This window comes from Pezoporus flaviventris, unplaced genomic scaffold, assembly GCF_033815535.1.
Source record: "Pezoporus flaviventris isolate CSIRO_AGI_PZ_B2104156 unplaced genomic scaffold, CSIRO_AGI_Pfla_v1 ptg000002l, whole genome shotgun sequence".
NCBI classification, from domain to species: Eukaryota; Metazoa; Chordata; class Aves; order Psittaciformes; family Psittacidae; genus Pezoporus; species Pezoporus flaviventris.
Genome location: NW_026892550.1, coordinates 25,081,756 through 25,097,651, shown reverse-complemented (window position 1 = coordinate 25,097,651; position 15,896 = coordinate 25,081,756). Strand labels below are relative to the sequence as shown.

Below are 15,896 nucleotides of genomic sequence, written 5' to 3'. Positions count from 1 at the left end.
AAAGCCTCAGCTATTCTGCTAAAACAAAATGGCAAGTCATTACCAGCCTATTGAGGGTGTGGTAAATCTTGTGAATATTTGCCAGTGTTGATAGGTGAGAATTCAGTTGAAAATCTGGAGGGGACAAAAAAAAAAAAAATAGGAAAAGTTTTAAATTCTCTCATTTCCAGCTGCAGCAACTGAGATCTTCATATGTTGTGGTCATTTAAGAGAAACATCACATAACTAGAAAGTAAAAGCCACCTCCACATTTTTTCAGCATCAACATTTTCAACACAAGTGGAATAAGTGAAACCTGCAAAAGACATCCTAGATATACATTTCTTCTTAAGGCACGGATCACCCTCAGCAAAACAGAACTATGGCCAACTCTATCCAAATATAAAATCATATTAAAAATAAATATTTACTATTTTTCCCTTTAAATTGGGAATCATTCTAATTTCCATCCTACTCAGTGCTTCCATCCCGTCTATTCCAAACCAATCTTAATGCCATATAACATTCTAAAATCCTTACTAAAAATGCTAGGGGTTTTTAAAAGCTGATTTTATTAATACACATGTACCTGCCTTTATACTAATTTACTTGCAAAACTAAGTGACTGGAATGTGCTTACATTGTTGAAATATGACTTTTGTATAACTAAGCAAAGATTGTAACACAGCAGCTGTTAGGATGAGAGCCAATAAAAACCTAAAATACAATATTCTAACACTTGAGGAAAGAAGCCATAGCATACATGTTAACTTTGCTCCCATGTTCCTAAAATAAAACACTTAAGTTTGCTGCAGTTACAAAAATGACAAACTACTTTTTCTCTAGTCTTTTAAATCCCTTATTTTTTGCTAGAAGTGTTGAGGACAAAAGTAGATAATAAGTAATATATGAACACATCACCGGTGATCCAGCCAGAGAGCATACAAACCAACAAGAAACTCAGAAGCTGCACACAGACCAGCTGACAGGGACCAAAGACAGCCAACTACTATATAGCATTAAACTAAATTAGCTACCCCACTAGAACTTGTGTGCAAGAACACTCTAATTAAATAGAGACTATTTACTGTATGACAAGCGAAGTATTTCAAGCAAAATTATTCCATACATGAAAAGCTGTACGTGCAAAGTGTCACCAGCCAGTTAATGCATTAAAGCATTTCTACTGGGAAAAATTTAATTGGTTTTGCCCAGTAACTGATACAAGATGCAAGTAAGGTCACAAACATAATTCCCACATTTCCAGCCTTAGCATTTCAAACAAATGCTCTCAAAATACACTTCAGATGACCCAGAATCTAAGGATAAACACAAGTAACCATTAAATATCAGCTCCCCAAATCAGTGAACCAAACTGCTATGAAGTTAACAAGTGGATCTGAAGGAATTGCCTGCTGTAAGAGCAGTTCTTCTACAAGTTGTTATGGAATTATCTTGTCACAGTGAAGAAAACAAAATTTCAAAAGATGCCTTTAGAAACCATAAATTTCGTTTACTATATTAGCTACAGAGTATCATTTCACTAATTGCTACCCATTTTTTAATGTATTGTCCCAAATTCACCAACATACCAATACAATTTCTCTTAAGTCAGAAGTACCATATAGATAAGCATATTCAACTTTAGATGTACTGATCTGTGTGAAGACAATCCAGGTCTTGATAGGAAGATCTGCATTAAGTGCTCAATAAAGTGCCACCTTTGCTAGCCAAACACTATTAAGTAGAACTATTGTGCAGAAAATCAAACCCGACTTTCTTAGTCAACCTTCAATTCAACATAAAGAAATTCTAAAAAATAAAAATAAAAGGCGGTGGGAACATAAAAACCATTCTGAGAAGGGCAAAGATTAAAAAGTAACATTTACGGATTTATTTTGGTAACTGCCAGACCAAACTAAGCTTTCTGGAAGATGAATTTTAAAATTCCCCTTGTTGCTCAGCCTAAAATCTACAAAGAACATGAATCTTTAGAGAAAACAATTATACCTGGAAGCAACAAGCTGAAAATGTTGAGCAAATGCTTTATTCTAAACTAACATTAAATTGTAATTATAGATGGTACCCTTAAAAGCAATATATTTTGAAGTTAGTCTTATGTATATTATGTATCACCTTTGAAATAAAACATTCCCAGGCACTTCAAAACACACCATTCATACCAGTACACTTCACACATCCACTGGAAATATCCTTACAGTTTTAAGCTGTTATTTCAAAAATAGGTTACGTAATTACGATGGACTTGGAGGGGTTACACAAATATATTTTACAGCTCTTGTACAAGTGTCACACCTTAGTTCCACGAAGACTGGTTTATCTGTATGAATATGGAGGATCAGAGTCCAAAGTTTTCTTTCTTCCACAAGGGAAGCTTGCAAACTAAGGGTATACCCAAAACCAAGAAACAGATTTCTTTTGCAGTACCTGTTATAAAAGCAAATGCAAGCAGCCAATGACTAGGGGAGTTCAACTACAGCTCAGGTCACCTCCTGAACTGGTCAGCATTTGCTGTATCTATACTGCAAGGAAGATACACCAAGTATCCTATGCCACTGAAAAGGTATATTTCTAAAACTTCTTTTTAAGAAACAGAATCTGAAAAAAAATACCTCCTATGCTTAAATAACACCTTCTTGAAAAACAGCAAAGGGACAATGGCACAGTCAACATGACAAGCAAGTGATTCAACATCATATGCTTCAGCAACATGCTCTCTCCCCTCCACCTTCCCAGCTTCTATGCTTGCTTCTGCAGCCTCCAAGTTATGCCGGCCAACCCCCTGTCAGCCCACCACCTCAGGAATTTTATCCACAAAAAGTACAAACAAACCAACCCTGACAGCTCAGGGGTCTGAAGCAGATCACCAAGGACATGTAACTCCTCATAAGCAAAGTTAGAGTAAGAAACAAGAAAAGTCCTCCAAAGTGGGAGCAAAACAGTCTCTAATGGCAGCAGCAATGTGTTAAACCAACTATCCACTCAAGCCCCACTGTCAGAAGGATACATTACATAAAGCTACACACTCAACAGCTGGTTGTATGAGCTCTACATGACGAAAGCCATCACATGTGAAGCTATTTTTCACCTAAATACAAGAACTGGTGTGAAAATATTTTTGTTTGGGTTTTGTTTTCCTGCAAAAAAAAAAAAAAAAAAAAATTTATAGCAAGGTACCACAGAGTTTATTGACCTGGGATGAAAAGAAAGAAAACAGCTTGCTTCATGAATACTGAAGAGATGTGCTGGAACATTTGCTACGATTTTAAGAGCTGTATGTCAAAAAAAGTATACATATTTTGTTGATTACTTTTTATGGATATGTTAGCTTATCTTTAGCAAGTATTGATGGAAAAGAAATTCCAAATGGTATTAATACTTTGCAATAACTCGGAATTTAATGGCTAAAAAAAACAAACAAAAAACAAAAACAAAAAAACAACAAACCCAAACAACAAAACAAGCCTTTAAGTAAATTAATTGCAAATCCAGAATCTGGAAAGGAAAGAAATGCCACAGCCAGCCTAGTATCATGGAATTTAATCCCTGTCCGCATCTGGTCATCAACTCTTAAGCGTTAAAGTCTCGTTAGTCAATTAGTCACATTCATATACAATTTAACAGTAAAGAGCAAACAGTTTAAAAATAACCTTTAAAACATTCTAGATTAACGTTTACATGCTACAGACCTGCCAGTTATGTAGAGGCAAAAGAAACAACAGCTAGCTGTTGGGCTTGATTCCATAGCAAACTACACAAAAATCTTTCTACACCCCCTCATTGAGACAAACATAGAAAATCCAATGAACAAAAAAAACCTGACTATATCTGAAATATAAGAAAATTACACAGGTGAACTGAACTCAAATACTCTCCCACCTGAAATGAAAACTTTAAAGGTCAAGTCCATTTTTTTACTGGAGGGAATGATGTGTTGTCAAACTACTCAAATTAAGCCACAAATGAATACCTGAAAAAAAAAGAGTACTTCTGCCTGTGCACCTCCTCGCACATAGACATGTACGTGCCTGAATAAAAACTTCAACTTAGTTCCTGCTGTCAAAATTATCACTTTAAAGCTTGGACAAAACATGGCTCCAGGGTGCACAGCAATCTACTAAAGAACTAGTAAAAAATTAACAACAGCACTAAACCAGATCAGCAGCTGTAGTTAAGTTTCCTTTAAAAGTTTCTAGATTATTTTTCTGCACAAATATGAAAGTACACAAAAATCTCACAGTAACAGTAGGTCTAAAAATACTTCTAGACAGACATGCCATGTAAATGCTACAGATACAACTCTGTATTAACTACAGAAATAGTTGTAGTAGCAATTTTTATTAATGCTAAGATATATCTGACTTGGTACAAGTATCATGGGTAATCTCCTGTTACCTTCTCAGGAAAAAAAAAACTTCTCAGACAATACATACTAGACAGACTCATCCCTGAAAATTAAAATGGAATGTTTATGATTTTACTTTCATTTAATGGCTTGAAGTATTACTAGAAATAGCTCAAAGTACTGACTTCTTAATTAGTTTTAAATAAACTTTACTTATCCATAAAAGAATCATTTAATTGTCTACGAACTAAACCATTTCATGCTCTGTAGACTACTTACTGACTTATCCTAGGAGTAAGACAATTTATATTGATTAATGAACTTAGAATTTCAGATCTGAAACCTGCATTTGCTGAAAGCCTTCAATACTTAAGCAGAATTTCTATATTCAGTACTAAAGGCAGAAAACAAAAGAAAAACATGCATCAGTATTATTTTCATTTACACAAAAAACATCACAACACACCTAAAAAGTGAGATCCCCAAACTGCAGTACAGAGCAGCTAGGAGCTGACTCTGCATTCCTGTCAAAGACAGGATTAAGAATTCATTTCCAACGTGTCTGTGGCTGAATCTGCACAGGCAGTGACATCCTTTCGCAGGGCAGCCTGCAGGAGAGATCTCTCTCAGTCCATCAGGCAAGAGCAAGCAGGCAGGCAAGGGGAGGCAGAGAAGACCCTGCTTGAAAAGCAGGGTCTCCCTTGATCTGATGGGATTAAACGCGACTCAGAAAATAAGGAAAACAGAAGTGAATTCCAGCCTGGACAATAAGGACATGCAATAAATGGGAGGCTACATCCTGGCTTCAGGAGCAACAGGACCTAACCATTAAAACTAAAGACATGGTGCTGCAGGACATTTCTCCTGCATACACATGCATTCAGAGCTGCACCAAGCTCAAAGCTACTGCTGACACCAGCAGTATTCAAACCCACAGCTTAAAATCAGTGTACACTTTCCAAATACAACAGCCTAAAATGTTCTGAAGCAAAACACAGAGTGATTCAAGCTACTGAAAAATAAAAACAAAACCCCCAAACCTAAACACCAAAATGCGGTTGAAATCATAAACACTAAAAAACACTTATTGGTTTAGGTAAACATTCACATTCAACTCTCAGTACCACATGCAATCAGTCACTCACTTTACCTGAAACAAAGTGTTTTAAAATTACTTCATGCTACATAGATAGGAAAAACCATTAATCTTTTTTTTTTTCCCCATAGGAACAAATCCTTCTTCTACCCAGGTATTCTTAAAGTACCCTAACCTGAAGGCTTGTTTAGAAAGAGGACTACTGCAGTTTAAAGTCAATTGAGAATTTTAGAGCAAATTAAGCAGTTAAAAAGGTGTGTAACTGTTATTTTAAATGCATTTCTGTGTACCTTAAATGGGCTCTGAACAAGTAAGAGCTATGCTAACCTATGGTACACTAACCTATAGGATGAAAAACCCTGCACACTGGCTCATGGGGGGATTTTAAGGCTTGGGGATTTGGGGTGGGTTTTTTTTTTTTGGAGGCGTGTTGGTTGAGTGTTTTGTTTTGCACCAGAAATACATTTAGTGTTAGGTCTTGTCTATAAAAAACATCTGCTTCTGTTGCTGCAAATACTGCTTGTGTACCTACTAAATGTATTGGATAAGCATTCCTAATGAAGATTCTTGCCAGAAAGCTAGAGCAACCAGCCACAGTTGGAAAAGAAGGAGTGAAAGCAGTGAATAATCACAGCTAATTGAAATCTATTTCTAAAGCACGTATTACCAAATCAAACAGCATTTCACTGATTCTGTGTTACTTGGACATTGAACATTTTTTCAGTCTACAATTAAGAACATAAGAAGTTGAGCTATAAAACATTTAATACAGAACTAATTTTACACCAATTTGATGAAAAGTGTTTATCCAGTCTATCTTACTCTACCACCAAATTAATTCAAAAAAGAATCAGCAAGTTAGTTTTGCATTACTGGTTGCTATAGCCTGAGAGTCATTTGCCAGCACTACTCTTAACTTCATGCCAGATTAGGTGTCATTTGGCATCCTACAAAGGGCATAAAGCTAATAAAAACTTTGCATCTCATGCTCCAGCTAATTCAGCAGAAATGTAACCCTGTCAAGTACACACTACTAGGGTGTCGAGCACCATGCCCATCTAGTATACATCATGATGGATCTGCATCAGTCTAGGAACAGCTATGCCAGTCAAAAGGGTTACTGCCCCAGCTGTTTGCTTCTTTCTCTCTGCCAAAAGTTACTGACCCCACAGCCCTGCCAGCAGCACAGGTTGTGGGCATTCCCTAATCCACTTCAGGCAAAAAAAAAAAAAAAATCAACCCTGCCAGTTTAGACACTTTAAGTAAGCAGCCAAAGCTAACCTAGATACATTTGACTGAGTGAATTAGAGAGGGCACCTACAAAGCATTTTACAGTAGGGAAAAGGAAGGAATAACCTATGGCTAATGGGCAGTAATGGGCAGCTGCAGCAAACAGTCCTAGAGTCTGCAGCCACACATCTGCATCAAGAGACACAGAAGCATGTGTCACATCAGCTGGTTCCCATGGGCAAGCTAAAGCCTTGCAGTTCTAACAGCAATATATATATATATGTATATATATAAAGCCTTGTAGCTCTAACTATATATATATATATATATATATATATAAATAACTGATCAAACTGGTAACTATTTCCATCTCTTGTTGAGCCAAAAGGGGAAACTATGTTTAACCTCAGACCTATGATTTTAAATAAAACAAGTTAATTGCATGACATAAAAAAAAATGCTGGCACATTTAAAATAAGGGTTCTGCTGGAAAGCCTTTCTAGTAGTCTTACTGTAGAAGAAATAACCACACTATTAAATGCTCTAATATTTAAATGGCATACCAGAATGGTACATTTTCATGGGATGTACCGCACTTCCTACTGCAATGGTTTTTGGCAAGCACAGGACAGGCAAATCAAGCAAGTTTTACTCTGCTGCTTGAAGACACAAACAAAACTGGGAAATAATGCTTTGAAAAAGCCCAAAGTATGTTTTCAGTCTCGTCAAAGTATGGGGGAAAAGTAAAGAAAATATAGGATTAATAATTCACTTAGTTAGCATAAAAGCCACTCAGAGAAAAATAAATTTAAATCAAGTGTTGTGAATACACAAATGAAACCTCATCCTGATACAAAAAATGAAGAGAAGCACTAAAAGGAAGGCTGTTTACCTGTCTAATTCAGCTTATTGCACGGCCTGGCGTAGAGAAGACATTTCCAATTACAGAGTTGCAAAAAACTTTTAAGCAAATGTTTGCAACAGGAAAGAAGTTCGTGTTTCTGATGTAACATGAAAAGTGTAAATTCAGTCTCAGAAAGTAAAACAGACTTAGAAAAAACATGTTAATGCAGTTTATATCATTAGAACAGGTAAGAATCTAAGAAGGCTCAAAAGAAATGTTCAGTCAAGAGACAGTCATACCAGATTCTGCATGTGTTAAGAAATGCCACGAACACTTCCTGTTGCATTTAGATCAATGAGCAATAAAAACAACTACCATGAAGATACAGATAATTAAGTTAGTTAATTGAGGAAAATATTCCTATTTAAAATAAACACATATACAAGGCCATGAACTGCCCCCCTTCTCCCTTCTGCCAAAAAAAGTTATTGAAGTGGAAGATCCAATTATTCCAAGGGACGTTTTTAAAGAAAAGCCAGTAACAGCTGAAGGTTGAGAAACAGCACTGTTGTTTTCTGCAGAGAAATTACATTATATATATATATATATAAATAATCACCACATAGCCTTAATATCCTACACCAGGGAGCACTGGAATATTTGTAACTGTAGCTTACACGAAGACCTGCACCTTTTTTTTTTTTGGACAGGGCACATGACAAAAGACACTGAACAGAAGGAATTTTCTAGAATAATTATTCTTTTCCATCATGAGGAAGTTATTTGTGCTGTAATAACAGCCTTAACCACCAACATATAATGAACCCTAAATACAAAGGTAAAATAAAGGAGAACCACTAAAGAAATTACATAACGTTGTGAGTTAAAGCCTTTACCAGGCTGCCCCATCCAATCTCTCATTTTGAAAAACACAGGAGGACTCAAGCAAATCCAGGCCTTATGCAGCATTTCTTTCCATAATTGCTTTCAGGACTTCGTCCAAAAGTCAGACCATCATTCATTAACGTACGATCAAAGCTTCAATTTTCATTATCTTTCCCATAAGCAAGTTCTGCAGTAATAAAGCGTGTCTCAGAGCTGCAACTCCTCGCACAGTGAGAACACGTCCCTGGGAGATTTCACAGGAATCGGGAACACCGTTGTACCCGGGAAGACAGCCTCATCTCTCCGGCGGGGGGGACGGCGCCGGTTCCCGATCCCCGCGCAGGTGTGCAATCCCCCTACGCCAGGGGCCCTACCCACTGTCCCGCCTGCTCCGAAACCGGAGCCACGAAATAACGCTACAGAGACAAAGCCCTCCCTACGCACCTCCAGAACAGGCGGCCTGACCCCCCCACTCCTGCCCCACCTTCCCCCTCCCCGCAGCTGAGGGCTTTGCCCCGGGCCGCGTCCTGCCCACGACGGAAAGGAGGGGGGAGTAAGGACGAAGCAGCCCCTCCCGCTTCCAGCCCTCCGGGGGCTCTCGCCGACCGCCGGGTACCGGGCAGCAACTCTCCCTGCCGCGCTGGGCGGGGCAGAGTACCGCGCCGCCACGGTGCCTGCTGGAAGTTGTAGTTCCTCGCCCCACCGCCCACAGCCCTGCCGCGCGAGGCAGCCGCAGGAGAGACTCTACCTCCCACAATGCGCCGCGGCGCCCATTCCCCTTCACAGCCCGCTTCTCCTGCACCGGCCCGCTGGAATCCGCTAAATAAACCACCACCCGCCTCCCCCCACATGCAACACGGCTCCCACCTGGCGAAGCCGCCGGGCAACCCCGCAGCCCGCGCCCACCCTCCCCTTGGCAGCCTGGCTCCCTCGCAGCCAGCCACGAGGGCCGGCCGCGGCCTCACCCGCTCGCGAGCCGGGTCGGGGAAACTGCGTCACACCCTCCGAGCGCCCCCGGCCCCCGCCGGTCCTGCTGCCCTCGCCCGCGGTCGCTGCTGTGCGGGCCACCCCTGTCCAGCCCCAGCCCCTCCCGCCCCCCACCCCCCCCCCCCTCCCGGAGCAGCCCGCTGAGGGCCGCGGGGCACCTGCTATCCCCACGGGGAGCCGCTCCCAGGTGCGCGCACCGCCTCGCTCCCCGCCAGCTCCGCACCCGCAGGCCTGACGCCCTCCGCCGTCACCGGGAGCCCCAGCGGCGCGTTCGGCCGAGCCTCCTCGGTGAGGGGCAGGACAAACCGCCCCCACCCGGGCGACAGCGCCCGCCGGCGGAAAAAAACAGGCCGGTGGCGCCGCCGGTGGCGCCGCCGGTGGGCGGGCGGGCGAGAGCGCGCGGCCCGGCCCCGCCGCTACTCACTGACAGCGGCGGCATCCGAGTGCATTTTCGTGCGGCGCACACACTGCCCTGCCCGACCCGGCTCCCGCTGCCCTCTCCCAATCACAGAGCCTAAGCACAGACACCTCCCGCCCCGCCCACCGGCGGCACCCATTGGCTCGGGCTGCCCGGAGAGGCCGCACATTCTGCTCCCCTACTGCACGAGGCCCCTGCCACTCTCCCTCTGCCTGCCCCGCTCCGCCTTTCCCCCGCTCCCGAGCTCCCATTGGGCAGAAGGCCGAGCAGGCCCCGCCCCCCCTGAGCTCTGACTGGGCTTTGCAGGTGACAGTCGTCCCTGGCCTTGAAAGCGCGTGCAGAGAACACCGCTTCGGGTCACCCGTGGCTCTGATTGGCTACCAAGGCTCAGGGCCGCGCCCACACCCCGATACGATTGGTTAAGCGGGGGTAGAAGGCGGGGCCGCCGTGGTCGCCCCGCCCCAGAGGGGTTGGCCGGTCATCCGGTGGGCAAGAAAGTAACGCTTCACCGGCCAGGGCAGGGAGCTGTTCTGCGGCCTAGCAGCTGGTCCCCACCGACCGCGACAGGGCGTGGGCACCGGCGAGACCGCGTTCGCAAGAGCTCGGCCCGGGGACTCTCTGGCCTCAGTCTTGAAGGGGCGGTAGGCAGCCTCGGCCGCAGCGCCTCAGGGCCGCCGCCTTGGGCTTCCGCTGTCCGGATCACGCCCAGGCCGCTGGGTGCCCGAAGGCTCGTAAGCCTTGGCTCTGCTATGCTCAGCTAAACAAGTGCTTGCACACGTACGTAACGTGTGCCCTGCGGCAGCTGGTGCCCTGTCGTCACGGCTGGCACTGAAGGAGAAAGGTCGCTGGGCTGCAACATTCTCCTTCTGCTCTGCAAACTCAACTTCAGTGTGGCCAAATCGCCAGCCAGTTTGGAAAGATAACGTTTGTTTCTCCTGTCTCCCTCTACACCCAAGGAGAAGCATGGGCAGCCTGCCACAGCCAACTGACCGCAGGGGTTGTCGGGTCAATGTTATGGCAGCAGCAGGCTGGGTGGTGAGTGGGGAAACATGGGTTTTCAGCTGCACCTCACAGGTAGATGTGACTACCTCCCCACAGTTACTTCTAGACATCTAACACATGGAGCCACCCTGCTTTTCCCCCTTGCAGTACAGGGGGAAAGAGGCCCCATTCTGGAGGCAGAGGACACCTTGCAGGTCATTGCTGCTTAGCATGCGAGCTCAGCATCTTGCGCCCTGCAAAGAGACGTCTACAGCACTGCCAGTCCACAGCGAAGGATTATTACGACAGAAATTACCCATGAAAATAAACTTCCTCTAAGAGGTTAAGTTAAAAGAAAGTCAAAGACTCAGAATTGAAGAAGCACAAGATTTAAGGTGATGGTCCTTTTGGAGCAATGCATTAGCACACAGTCCTGAATTAACAGATCTGAGCCTTTTTATGAGCCTTCCCTAATTGAGTGAAACACTCAGAATGTGCAAGTACAGCTGATTTATTTTGCAGAGCAGCATCTTATGTTTTCAACTGCCTGATTTCCAGAGAAGAGGGAGTCCATAAGAAAATAAATTGTCTTCAAAAGTCATGTACTAAGACCATGTCAGAGCAAAGAAAGACCGCATTATTTCAAATTCTTACTTGTTCATTAACACCTTGACACTATTTCTGTAGAACTTCCTGCCTCTATATTTTCCTGCTTGCACCGTCTTTTCTTTACCATAGCAACTGTATACTTTACCACCTTTAAATACATATATACTTAAATATACATTATGATATATATACATGTATATATATCATAAAGCAGTACAAGCTAGGTTTCACTTCTCGGGTAGTTCTAACATCCCACATGCCAAACATTCACATCTGTGCGTGTCATCCCAAGCTCTTATACCCAATAGGGGCACCACTGAGTTGCAATTCATCTGATCTGTTCTAATTATGGATTGAGAGGAACAATTCCTTTAGGGGTGTCTGTTTGTTCACGTTGACCATAAAAAGCACATAGACTGCTGGATCTGAATAAAATGGAATCTGAAAAAATAACCTTTTTCAATGCCTTACACAGCTGTGTACCGATACAGATCTAAAGAAAGGTGGCACAGAAAAACACTATCTGGTGGTATCTGAAATCAGAAAGGTTTGTACTTTCCCCCCCTCCCCCCATTTATATTAGTCTAAAATGAAAGATACTACCTTGGCCTTACAAACCTTTCCTTAGCCTTTAGCTTCTGTAACTCCTGCTGTAAGTGCAAAGCAAATAATACTGGAGGTTTGACAAACAGAAGTTCAAAATACTTTTGAATAGCTGAATGCACAAGCATAATCCCTGAGCCTTAAGAACCAGACCTGCAAAGAAGTCCATAGGGAAACACAAAAGAGACTTTGTTTTCTGCTTCTGCCTGCTAAACAAGGGAATGTATGCTTCAGCCAGAAAAGGCCTGCCCCATGAGAACAAGGCCCATTACAACATGCACCTTCATGCCAGCCTGAAGGAGGTATAAATATCTCCTGTATTACCACTAGTTGTAAACCATTATGCCTTAAGTCTCCAGGCTGGCAGATGTTATGAAATCATGCCTGTATTTTCTTTCTGAAACTTGAGTTTACAGAACGCAGAAATACTTCATCTTATATAGAACAGATCAATCAGGTCATTGTGGATCAAGCACTGTCTCAAGGGCAGAGACAGCTTAAGCAGTTCCAGCATTAGCCTCTTAATCCCAGCCTTCCTGGCATCCTTTCTTTTGTGCCAGTGCAAACACTTGTACAGCTAGATAGCAAGGTAGATCAAAGAGGAAGACTGTCTCCAACGCCCCCCCCAAAGCAAAAGAAAACCCAAGGCAAAACAAAAACCTCAACACTTGTTTCGGTTTTATTTGCTTGTTTTCTAGCCAGATGAATACCCTGATCTGGCTCACTACACACATGTGCAGATGCTCTCACCAACACACAGGTGAGGAATAATAAACCAAGAACTGATGAGGGGCGGGAAATGGATCAGCCAGTTTGCACACTGCTAGAGCAAACTTAAAACTTCAATCAAGGAGCAACTGTTGTTGCTTGCCTTTTTATGGCTATGTTGCTTTTTTTTTGTAATTGATGACTAAAATGACAACCACATAAAAAACTACCATAGACTGAAAAATACTAACATGAGAAAGAGGAGCCATTTACTTACTTTTATCTTCTCCACTATCAGAAACATTGTGCAGAAGCACCTTGGAGAAAAAGGATCCCCTCTGTTTCCAAAGTGTATCAGACTCCAAATTGCTAAAGCCACTGCATGTCTCAAATACCTTCACTCATCTTGCTTTGCTTAGAAACAAGCTTGAAAGTTGATTTTAGGCACTAGAATCATAAGCCATTATATGATAAGCCAGAGGGAGAAGAGAACTGTAGTGAAAATGAAAACACTACCAAAGCATAATTTGCTGAACACTAACAAAGCTGATAAAGCAGCAACAAAGCACAGTACAGGGCATTGTAAGAAAAGAAACAAATTGTCTACCAGAAGCCCAACAATCGCAGTCATAAACCATTTGCAGATATGAGAAAGTAATGCTTCTGAAAGGATTTTTCACCCTCAAAGTTACAATGAAGCACCTAAACTTTGCCTTATTCTTGCAGTGTCAGCAGACCAGCGCTGATCAGGGATAAAAGACGACCTCAGGTGGCAGAAAGCAGCAGCTGCAGATTCTATAAACTCCACTGCTCCTTCAGCAATTCAGCTCGTTTTAACTGCCCTGTCCCGTGGACTCATTCTATGCTCCTCGTTTAAGTAGAAACATTTGTTCTGTTATACTTGCCCCAGACATATGATTTTGACCCCAAAGGTCCTTCTGTAACATCCTGCAAACAAATGTAATTTTACATACATAAGACTGTTAGCCCATATTTAAATCCTTAAACTAGATTTATAGGGGTTTCAGCTTCAGTCTGAAATTAAAAAAAAAAGTCTGCTTAATTCCTAATTGGGAAGCTATGTCAGGGAGCATTCAGAATTTCTGCCTGAACCATGGAGACGGATCAAGACAACCAGCACCTTTGGGGGCACAAAGCTTCTTCCCTGTCAGCAGAGGACTCTGGACATCTTCAGTACTCTGTTTCAGTGAGAGCATGGGAGCTAGTCACCTGCACACTGAAGCTGCACCCAGCTTGTTCCAGTAACATCAACTCCAGTCAAAACCCGAAGGGTATCCCCAACTTTAGTAATAAACTTGGTGCTCTTACACCCTGTTGGAAAATGGGAAATAACAATTTTAGGTCCTTCTCAGCCCCAGAGGTTTGAACTGCAGCTCCCAGGTTTCAGAGAGCTCTGTGACAACACCAGAGCCACAGCTCCTGAAGCCAAGCTTACGCTACACATAGAAATGCCTCACATGAGGCCCCAGAGTAGGAGCATATGTAAGAGGAGATTTGAGTCTCCGCCTCGCTGAAGAACCCAGTACCATTAGTCTCAGAAGTTCCTCTCTTACATGTTACCTAGCGTCCATCTTTCTTGTTCTCAGGTACCCACTGGTAGGCTCCTGATGTACTGCTGTCTCTTCCTGTATATTCCTAGAAACTTTAACTGACCTGCACAGAACATCAGACAGGCAGAATTAGGAATACAGCAGAATACATATTATTTAGAACTCAGATATTCTTAGTCTAGACCTTTTACTTGCCACAAAAATTCAAACCTTTAGAAAATAATGTCTATTTATTTTACATATTCATATTTTCATGAATGCATGAAGACATTCACAAACCTTTTCTTTCATAACATAGTGTCTTATGAAAGCTGACATGAAGAAAGTACAATTAGAAAAGAGCAAGATTAGTCACACACCCCTGCAGCAGGACCTGTTCTAGCACATTTCTTTCATAGTTTGAAACATAGTGATTGCAACTGAGAGATGTACTGCACATTTTTCTAAACCAGTCAGGTACAGAGGATTAAATCAGTGTGCAGATTCAAGGACAAAGAAAGTGTAGTAGTTTTAGCTTCCCAGTTCTAACCACAGTAGTAAAAGCAGTATACAAACAGTTCATGGTCATAGCTTTTCTTAGTAATTCTAATAAAATAATGCAAATGTCAACAGATACTTGCTACTCCTTACACTTGCATAAATATTAGCTTGCCTGGTATTAGGCATTATAAGGAACAGATCCACCAATACTAAATTACACAAGATACTCAGAAGAGAACACCCCAACTTTAGATTTTGTCAGTGTCTACATGAACATTTCTAATAGGCTGAACATTTCTAAATCGTGTGAAAATCTATCCAAGTATGCTCACAGGCTTTGGACATTACACACAGAGATGACATATAGTCTCACCTGTTACGCAAGTCACGCTTTGGTGTCTGACTTCTTGAAAAATATCCTGATTCCATTTTTTAATGGTTAAAAAAATTAAGCGATTTTCAGTCTTTTTATGAGTATCATTTCCTGCATCTCACACAAATAAACTGCTCACATTACAAGCTATTCGTAGAGTCAGCCTGTGGAGAACGTTAAGTAATGTGGCAAGATGATGGTATATTTTGTATGGTTTATGGAAAGGCAAACCTGTGGCTGGCCACACATCAGAGCTAGCACAAGAGTATACTGCATAGAAGTGAGGCTACTGAAGAGCCTCTGTGCGATGCTGGTACCAGTGCCAGTGCCATCTGCTGTTGCAGGCTGGGAGGAAGCAGGATAGGAGCTACTGCTGTTTGCATAAGAGAACTGCTGAAAGCGCAAGAAAGTCAATCCCATCACACCAAAACTTAATTTATCCTGCTCTGCTGGAGATTCATGCAGAGAACAAGGTCAGAGGATTTCAAATCCTACCTAAAGTATATCTAAATTTAAATACACTTCCTTTGGCTTGTAAAGATAAACAGCACCTCTAGGTGAGAAGTAAATGAGTCCAACAATGGCTGGTTAATTCTAACAAAGTCAGGCTTTCCAATACCATTTAAGATGAAACTGTGTATTCCTCAAGTGCCTTTCAACTATTCTCTGCCCACAAAGATCAGTGAAGTGTTCAACTCTCAGAAACACAGTTCTAAAAACAAGGAAGCAAAATGATGGGTGACCAGGATAAAGGGACAAGCTTGGT

The 15,896-nt window shown here is 42.3% G+C and overlaps 2 protein-coding genes across 22 annotated transcripts in view; both read right to left on the bottom strand.

The window, feature by feature from the left end:
* The window catches only part of SPATA18 (spermatogenesis associated 18), an 84,826-nt gene extending 75,047 nt beyond the window's left edge, over positions 1 to 9,779 (bottom strand). Inside the window, exon 1 of the mRNA XM_061472377.1 lies at positions 9,766 to 9,779. The gene's annotated coding sequence lies outside the window, so the exon portion shown is untranslated. The remainder of the gene's footprint in view (positions 1 to 9,765) is intronic.
* The window catches only part of DCUN1D4 (defective in cullin neddylation 1 domain containing 4), a 37,922-nt gene extending 27,959 nt beyond the window's left edge, over positions 1 to 9,963 (bottom strand). For 3 of the 21 annotated variants that reach the window (XM_061472423.1, XM_061472439.1, XM_061472531.1), the window contains exon 1: positions 44 to 114. Coding sequence is in view for 5 of the 21 variants with exons in the window: in XM_061472497.1 (XP_061328481.1) it covers positions 44 to 114; positions 9,812 to 9,944 (204 nt within the window). In the remaining 16 variants the exon portion in view is untranslated. The other 18 variants (XM_061472388.1, XM_061472415.1, XM_061472513.1 and 15 more) reach the window with 14 other exon arrangements.
* Positions 9,964 to 15,896: the final 5,933 nt, after the last annotated feature.